The sequence below is a fragment of the Mus pahari genome, chromosome 14, assembly GCF_900095145.1.
Source record: "Mus pahari chromosome 14, PAHARI_EIJ_v1.1, whole genome shotgun sequence".
Classification (NCBI taxonomy): Eukaryota; Metazoa; Chordata; class Mammalia; order Rodentia; family Muridae; genus Mus; species Mus pahari.
Window position 1 is genome coordinate 43,876,395 of NC_034603.1, and position 9,419 is coordinate 43,885,813.

The 9,419-nt window shown below is 43.8% G+C and overlaps 1 protein-coding gene across 2 annotated transcripts in view; it reads right to left on the bottom strand.

Moving 5' to 3' along the window:
- Positions 1–9,419, bottom strand: part of Vps53 (VPS53 subunit of GARP complex) — a 130,094-nt gene that overhangs the window by 82,893 nt on the left and 37,782 nt on the right. For both annotated transcript variants that reach the window (XM_029545786.1, XM_021212135.2), the window contains exons 5-7: positions 7,786–7,872; positions 5,873–5,988; positions 3,983–4,102 (exon numbers count right to left, since the gene is read on the bottom strand). In XM_029545786.1, the coding sequence (XP_029401646.1) occupies positions 3,983–4,102; positions 5,873–5,988; positions 7,786–7,872 (323 nt within the window). The remainder of the gene's footprint in view (positions 1–3,982; positions 4,103–5,872; positions 5,989–7,785; positions 7,873–9,419) is intronic.

Consider the following 9,419-nt stretch of genomic DNA (forward strand, 5'->3'; position numbering starts at 1 on the left):
AAAGAAAGAAAGAAAGAAAGAAAGAAAGAAAGAAAGAAAGAAAGAAAGAAAGAAAGAAAGAAAGAAAGAAAGAAAGCTGGGTGTGGGGTGTCAGGTGCGGCTGGGGCTCAGTGGAAGAGCATGTGCTTAGCATTCATAGGGCCCAGGATACAGGCCTGTACATTAATGCAGGCAGGTGACGGAAAGAATAAAAGAATGGGAACAGCAGATCACTGAGTCACCGAGACTAGGGCAGGCTGTGCCACCTTCCTGCTCCTCCCTACCCACTGAGAGCACTGCTTCCTCCACTCATGGGTCCTTCTCTCCTAAGTTCATGACGTCCTGCTCATGGACATTCTTGGCTGTTTCAGATTCCCAGTCTGATATGGCAACCAGCCACCTCTAAGTGTAAAAAGGTTAGGAAGGACGAGGGGAAGGGTGGCAACTTCCCTAAGACTTTGCCAAGCCTATTCCGACATTCCTTAAGAGTCCCTGAACATCTCCACTGTAAGACAGTACACCCAGCACATACAGAAACCTCCCTTCCTGCCTCAGATGATGAAGACTTAAATAAGAACCAAAAACCAGGCAAAGAGGGAGCTGGTAGACTAGACTGTCTGTGGGTTTCCTGGCAGAACAAGACTAAAGAACAAAATCATAGCTTAAGAGTGTTTCTCACAAATGAGAAGACATGGAAGCTAGAGAGACGCTTCCATGTTAAGAGCAACTGTTGCTCTTGCAGAAGACCTGGGTTCAGTTCCCAGAACCCACATGGTGGCTCACAACATCCTCTCACTAGTTCTAGGGGGTTCAAAGCCCACTTCTGACAAACGTAGGCACTAAATGCACACATGGGCATACCTACAGATGCAGGCCACACATGGTGCACACAATCTAAAAGCCAGATAAATATAAGGAAAGACAGAAAATGATAGATACCAGGAGCAGGGGGAGTTCTAAAGGGAACCTCTAGATGTGTCTGGCTCCAGTCACAGTTATGTGGATGCCAGAAGCAGGGCTGCTTTCTTACCCTAAATGCTCAGCCTTATGCTGATTTGGCCCCTTGGGTCTGTGAGCCTCAGCAGTGGTCTGAGAGTTATCAATATTTAAGAAGATCAGGTGCCTGGAAAATCATCTGCCAGCTCCTGCAGGTCTGGCCTCAGGAACCTTAGAAAAGCTATGTGGTACCCTTAAACACAATATCCCTCCTCTCAATAGCAGGTGGTAATGATTTCTGATCAGAGTACTAGAGAACATATAATAGTAATAATAATAATAATAATAATAATAATAATAATAATATAAAATTTTAAAATCCCACCAAAAATTATAAACCTTCAGCTGAGACTCACCAAACATTTGAGTGCTACTACCAAGAGTCAACAAGCTGAAGACCTTACACCATGGGACAGACAAACACACAGGCAACTCAGAGCCTTCAGAGATACTAGCAGTTTTGAATCTCTGAGAGATTTCAGAGGATATTATGTCCCTGAGAAAAGAATCATCTAGATATTCTAGAAATTAAAGCCTGCTGTTTCAGTAAAAATTCCTAACAGCTGGGCCAAAGAACAGAGCGGGCACCAGTGAAGAACAAGGTAGAACTGGAAGACTGAGCCCACAACTCAGAAAGCAGTCCCAAAGGATGAGGCAGCAGGTTACAAGTTACAATGTTCCTGTATAGGAGTTCCAAAACAAGAGAACAAAGGAAACAAATCCTATATACCACTCCAAGAAAGAAATAAAAGAAAACCCTTTATTAGAACTTAAGAAATCAGCCAGGTGTGGTGGTGCACGCCTTTAAACCCAGCACTTGGGAGGCAGAGGCAGGTGGATTTCTTAGTTCGAGGCCAGCCTGGTCTACAAAGTGAGTTCCAGGACAGCCAGGGCTACACAGAGAAACCCTGTCTCGAAAAACCAAAAAAAAACCAAAAAAAAAAAAAGAACTTAAGAAATCTGAGTCAGGTATGGTGGCACACAGTTTTCATCCCAGCACTCAGGAAGCAGAGGCAGGCAAATTTCTGAGCACGCTCCAGACAGCCAGCACTGTACAGTGAGACCAAGTTTCAAAACCAAACCAACCAACCAAACAACCAAATACTGCACAGAGGAAATGTAAATGGTCAGTCATCAGTCACTGAGGAAATTAAAATTAAAGGAAGCAGACAGAGACTCCCATCTACCAGACTGACTAAAATAAAAATCAACAATACCACATCTGTTGACGGCATAGAGGAATGGGTACTTAAGCACTTCAAGATGGTATTGTGAATCTATAAAGCTTTTGGGAGAGTAAATGAGTTGTGGCTATTACAATTTTAAATGTATTTTTAAATTTAAAGGCTTTAGATCTACGTGCACACATGTGAGAAGAGGTATGTCTTAAGAATCAGAATAAGGCTCCAGGGACATGAAGACAGCAAACTAGCCTGGGGCATGCTATCCTATGGCAGTCCACACACGGAATGAGGCAGCTCTATAAGCTCACCATAAGTGCAGAGGAGACAATCTAGAGGGAGAACAAGCTAACAGCAGTCACTCCTTCCAGGAAGTGCAATAGGACTGGAAATGTAGCTAAGAGAACTGAGATACATGTTTATTTACTTTTTGTCCTTTGTTAGTATTTTGAAAGAAGGTCTCAAAGCAGTTCTCCATCTCAACCTCCTGAGTGCTGGGACTACAGATGTAAGCCACCCACATCCAGTTTAGACTATTTAAGTAAAAGAAATTGTGTATTTATGCTACTTGTATAATTACATAAAGAAAACAAAAAATATAAATGTGTGGCAGGCAGGCCTTCCTAAGAGGCAGAATGAAAAAGTGCAGCTGGGGGCCACGCTGCCTTTGCTTGGCGAAGGTTAAGAATTCTTAGATTTTCTTTCTGTTGTTGTCTCTAATAGAAAAGGCCAAAAGGCACTGAACTCACTGTCCCCTCCTTTCTTCAGAATCCTCTTTTTCCTCCTAAGAACCTTCTCACTGTATCTGAACCTAGGACCAAAGCTTAAGGGTGAGGCCTGGAGAGATGGCTCAGCAGTTAAGAGCACTGACTGCTCTTCCAGAGGTCCTGGCTTCAATTCCCAGCAACCACATGGTGGCTCACAACCATCTGTAATGGGATCTGATGCCCTCTTCTGGTGTGTCTGAAGTCAGCTACAGTGTACTAATATAGGGAAACCTCAAGGATGGTAGAAAGAAAGAATAAGATCAAAGAGAAACTCCTCCCTGTGATGTTTGACACCAGTGTGTCTAAAGCCTGCCACAGCATCCATCCACCCCACATGCTGCCTTCACCAATGTGCCACTGACATTCATCAGAGGAAAAGGGAAGACATGGTTTTTTCCTCTTGACTCTCAGAGGCTTTGTGATGTCACGTGACTTCAAAGGCTCCGTTCTCTTGGTGATTTCATCCTTAGAGCTCAACAGTCCTACTATGAGAAAGCCTGAGAAACCCATGAGGACAACAAGGATCTCAATCCATAGGCTAGCTGAGTTCTCAGCTGACAGTGAACATCATTTACCAGCCATGGTAGCTGATGGCTCCCCTGATCCCATCTTCAGCTGTCTTAACTGATGGTGTCTGGAGCAGAGAAGAATTATTACCCAAGCCTGGCCAAGTCTCATGAGCAAAGTAACTGTTTTACACCAACAGTTCTGTAGACAATGGAGAGTTGTACATATACATACATACACGAGTGTACTAGTTGACTTGGGTAGGCTGCAACAGTTCTGTAGACAATGGAGAGTTGTACATATACATACATACACGAGTGTACTAGTTGACTTGGGTAGGCTGCAACAGTTCTGTAGACAATGGAGAGTGGTACACACACATACATATACATGAGTGTACTTGTTGACTTGGGTAAGCTGCAAAGACAAGGTAAAGGGCATTGTAGGGTAAGGTCACATAGCATCTGCAGCTGCTTCCTAGAATAAGGTGGGAGAAAGCATGCAGCACCATCTTTTCTTATGGAAAGACCACTGTCTGTGAGGATATCTTACCTTTCAGAAAGCTGTCGGATCTGTGGGATTCCCATGTATTTGTGAAAGTGCTCCAGAACATTCATTACACCCTGAAGGAGATTAGCAACTTCTCCATACTGTCTGCGCCTGGTCATGGCTCTGTAAGGACAGAAGTTGAGATGTAGTCACTGAAGAGACAAGGTAGAGATGTGGGATGACTTATGAGAGCCAGATATCACTGAAGACACAAGATAGCAGGTGTGGGATGATCTACAAGAGCTAGATTTAGTATAAGTACAAGGGAAGGAAAAAGATTAGGATTTAGCTCCAACTCTCAAGGTGACATCATTTAGTAATGGGAGTGTCAAGTAAACATTTAACTAACAGCAAGAGAGTAAAGTATGGTCTAAATAATATTGTAAACTATAGCCATGGGGCACAAAAGTGTGTGTGTGCGCGCTCAGTGGGTGGCAGAAGAAGGCTCTGGGTTTGGGCTGGGCATTGCATGAAGAATAGGATTTTGAGATAATGTTATGTAAAATACCACTGAGGATTGTGGTGCACAGAAAACCAAGCCATTTTTCTAGAGTACAAAAAAGGATGTGTTAACTATCACATGTAGTTTTAAGAAAATAATAAACAACGGCATCTGAGATGACAACTTGCCCTACTCTTAAGGGTAATGAAGCATAAATAAACGATGCTGATAAAATCAAGTTATACATGGTAATAAAGTACAAACTAGTAGGGTTACATTGGCTTTCACATTAAATGTTTAATTCCCTTTTAAAACATTTCAAGGAGAGGCTCAAGGTCAAGCCATGGTGCTCCACTGCCATCTTGACCTGCTAATACAAAGTGTCCCATGAGAAGGAGGAAGGGAGATGGTTCTTACAGTCCCATTGGCTGGCTACCCTGGATGATCACTCACTCCTGCAACGAACCAGGGCTCCTCTGCCACCCATTGTATGCCCAGCAGCAGTTAGGAATGATACAGCCTCTCCTCCTTCCTTCTGGGCATCCTTCATTCCTGCCAGACCTGCATGTCTGTGAACATGTCTGTGAACATGTGAAATTCCACTAGGACTAAAGCAGGGGGAATCAGCCTGAGGCCCATCACAGAAGGAAGCTGGGGTGCTGGGGCAGGAGGATTTAAAACACTGCTTCATGGTAAATGGCCAGGGACTTCTTTTAATACTTTTTCTAAATGTGCTACACAAAGAATTACAATCTTAAAAACATAGTTTTAAGAAAAAAGTGGCCGGGCGTGGTGGCGCACGCCTTTAATCCCAGCACTTGGGAGGCAGAGGCAGGCGGATTTCTGAGTTCAAGGCCAGCCTGGTCTACAAAGTGAGTTCCAGGACAGCCAGGGATACACAGAGAAACCCTGTCTCAAAAAAAAAAAAAAAAAGAAAAGAAAAAAGAAAAAAGAAAAAAGTGGGTTAAACTGGATGTCAAAGATTTGTTTAGAAATGGTCTCATTGGTGAAATGAAACTCAGCCCAATAGAAGGAGGGATACTTGCCAAGGCAGAGGCCCTAGAGAGTGACTGGGGCTGAGTCACTCTGTCTGACTTTCTAGTCTAGATCTACCACATGAGACAACACATTTCTCAGGGTCATTCTCATGGGCTTTCTGTGGCTTCCTCAGGTTGCCTGTCCCTTTTTTTCACTAAGACAGATTGTCTGCTGCAGTTCTAGGGATGGAAGTCAAGGCTGTGGGCTGTCAAACAAGTAGTCTGCCTGCCACTGGGCTACATCCCCATCTCTTTTGTTAAGTTATGAACACCAAAAGTGATTGAACACTTGTGGTCAGTGTTCCAAACATGGACAGGATGGTGAGGCTGGATCGGCTGGGAAGAGAATAACTCTGAAGCCACTGTCCTCATGTAGCATTTCCCATGGGCCCGTTGAGAGGTCACACTGCTTACTCCAGGGAGTCCACCCCGCCTGCCAGCATGTGCAGGTGGTTCAGTGTCGTGATTGAGGTGGTCAGGTGGCGCTTGGCGTGATCTAACTGCTTAATATCTCGGGTGATCTCTTTCACCTACACATTGAAAAGAAAACAGGAGAAGGGTAAGAAAGCTTTAAACCCTCCTTCAAGTCACTCTACAAGAAAATCAAATACAAAATCACTTAAAACAACCTCAGGTTAGCCCCTAAGAAAAAATATAAATACGTTCACAATACAAAACTAAAATAACTTACAATAATTAGACCCTTTCATGTTTGCTTATTTCTCTTTTTTTAAATATACATTTGGGCTGGGTGTGTTCATTCATGCCTTTAATTCATGAGGTATATGCAGGCAGATCTCTGGAGTTCAAGACCAGCCTGGTCTTCAATAGTGAGTTTCACCAGTCAGTGTTATGCAGAGATGCAATCTTTTGTTGTTATTGCTGTTGCTGTTGTTTGTTTGTTTTCAAGACAGGGTTTTGCTATGTAGCCTTAGCTGTCCTAGAACTGGCTCTGTAGACCAAGCTAGCCTCAAACAGAGCTCCACCTGCCTCTGCCCACCAAGTGCTTGTATTAAAGGCATGCACTACCACCACCTGGCGAGAGAGACTATCTTTAAAAGAAAAAGAAAAAAAGGAAAATAGAAAAGATTCATTTTTATTATTTTATGTGTATGTGAGTATACTGGTGTTCAAAAAGGCCAGAAGAGGGCACTGGATGCCCTGGTGCTAGAGTTAAGTGGGTTATAAGCATCCTAACGTGAGTGCTGTCCAAACTAGGTCCCTTGCAAGAGCAGCACGTACTCTTATTGTTGAGTCATCTCCCCAGTTTCTTTTTATTTATTTAAGGATTGTCTCTGCACAGCCTCCCAATGCTGAGTCACACACACAGACCACGCCTGGCTATCATCTAGGAGGCTTTAACAAACCACTTGTTTGCTCTATGTGTATGGATGTTTTGCCTGCATACATGTCTGTGTGCCACTGTGTGCCTAGGAGGGGACATCAGAGTCCCTGGAACTGGAGTTACAGAGGGTTGTGAAGAGGGAAGACAATCTCAAACAGCAGCTTAGAAACATAACATTATTGCTGAGCATAAAAGCTGAGTACAGCCACTGAATGTTTAAAAGGCAAAGGCAAGTGGATATCTGTGAGTTCATGGCCAGCCCTATCTACACTGAGTTCCAGGTCAAGGATACATAGTAAAACCCTAAGAGTCAAAACAAACAAAATTAAGTACAACAAACTCCAGCAAATGCCATCTTCGCTAGAGTCATACTGTTTGGTGGCATATATTGAATTCCTACAAAAAATGCAGACCCTTAGGTACTCTGCTCAGACCCCTTGTAAAGCAGATATTATTTCATATTGAGAAAACTGTCATTTAGATGCATCTCATGACTTAGAATCTCAGCCCAGAAACTCAGTGTAGCCTAGTGGCACCTGAGGAGCAGCTATGGTGAAGGCTGGCTCCCGGTCAGCAGGGTCTTGGGAGCACATCACCTACAAAGAGTAGGAACTAAAGAAGACTGGGTGCATGTATTCTGGGCATGGTACCCCTACCCCAGAGTCGGGACCAGCATTAGTGTGCTATGTACTAGACTACAACTCAAATATCTTAACTGTGGAACACATGCTACAGACATGCTACAGACATGCTGAAGAATGGTATCCAAAATGACTAGGAAACCATTTCCTAGGAAAACGAATTGTTTCCTATTTGAAAGTGGCTGCAAATGTAGGGCAGCAAGGCCAGTGAGTCACCCATGTCTAGCAGCTCCTCTGAGGTAGTCGGGGTACACTCACAGACAGGGGTACATGACTACGACTGGCAGGCAGGGGAAAGAAGAGCCTGGTAATTACTGTGACTGGATCAAATCTAAACTCACCATTTGTTCTGACTTTTCTGCTTTGTCTTTGATATCCTTGATTTTGCCAAAGAGTTGCTGAATGGCTTTCTGAGCCTCTTCAAGTGCCTATAATACAAATAAATGAATAAATGTAAAGAAGTAGTTGAAAACCAAAGAGGGAAGGAGAGGAAGCACTGGTCACTATAATCAGTCTCATCTCCTGAAAATTTTGATCAGAAACTCTCTGGATTTGCTGTTCCTACACCCACAGCTTCACTGCTCCAGAATAGGAGATAAAGCCTCAGGTATGGGTACAAGTGAAGTCTAAAGACTCTTAGTAAAGACTTAAGAGCTGCATCATAACATGTAAATTACGTGTCGGGTTTTCTGAGACAGTGTCTCATTATGTAGCCATGGCTGGATTAGCACTCTCTGTAGACTAGGCTAACATCAAATTTGCAGCAATCCTCCTGCCTCTGTTTTTCTCAGTGCTGGGATTATAGGCACATGCTACCATGCTTGGCATAACGTTTTATTTAAAACTAAACCATTTCCTCTATTTTGGTGATTACTATACATGTTACTGATAAGAAACAGGATACACATCCGTCTTTCAGTGTGTACACAAACTTTCACACCTGTGAAGGCAGCAGTGGCTCCAAGTTAGAAGTGAGGTAAGCTCTGGATACTTGCTGGGATCTGTCTCCTCGTCTACATAACGGCTCTAAAAGGCTGTGCCACTGATTTGTGATAAATCTTGGACATTTATGGTGTGCTACTTAGAAACTGATGAAATGATGTCAGAAGGATACACCTGAAGCTAGTAGTAAACCAAATGTTTGCAAGGAACTTAAACCCCTTAAAGGTGGATAGGACACATTACAACTGTTATAACCCCCACATCTCCTGTGATGGGAGGACGGAGAGGGAAGCGCATCACAGCTACACACATGGAGAGCTCGTAGACTTTGTGGCTTTGGAAAACCCACAGCAAAACAGCTGCTTAGTCATGCCAGTCAGAATCTCATTCACTCTTTCAGTCACTCAAGTATGTTCTGATTAGGTGCCTTGTAGGAGAGGAGAGGGAAAGCGAGGGAATGGAGGAGAGAACCAAGTCCTCAAGTACTCAACGCCCAGCTGTCTAGAAGAAAAGAAGGGGGCAAAATTTCACAAGAAAAAACAGCATCAGCAGAGAAAGCCAAGGATGACTATGCATATCACCAAAACCAAACAAGTGCTTGAGGTGAGGAAGAGTAATCACTCCTCACATCTGATGAAGACAGAGGACTGTCACTGACAACAGGGACGATGCTGGAAACTGTGACAAAAGCAGACTATGAGGAGACAGGGACAGGTGAGCAGAGCAGTGATACAAAGCTGGGCTGGCAAACAATGGCCCAGATTTGTCTTGTGTAGGTAAAAAAATGTGGTTTGGGAACACAGTCTACCTTGCTCATCTCCATCAGACAATGCCAGCAGGGATGGCCATAACATGACATGGCCCACAAAGGCAAAAACACTTACTATCTGGCCATTAATAGGAAAAGCTGATTGAGCTAGGCAGGGTGGCTAATGCTTATAATCTCAGCACTTGGGTGCCTGAGGCAGGAGGATTACTAAGAGTTGGAGATGAGCCTGAGCTACTTAAGGAGACGGGGGGGGGGGGGGGGGGG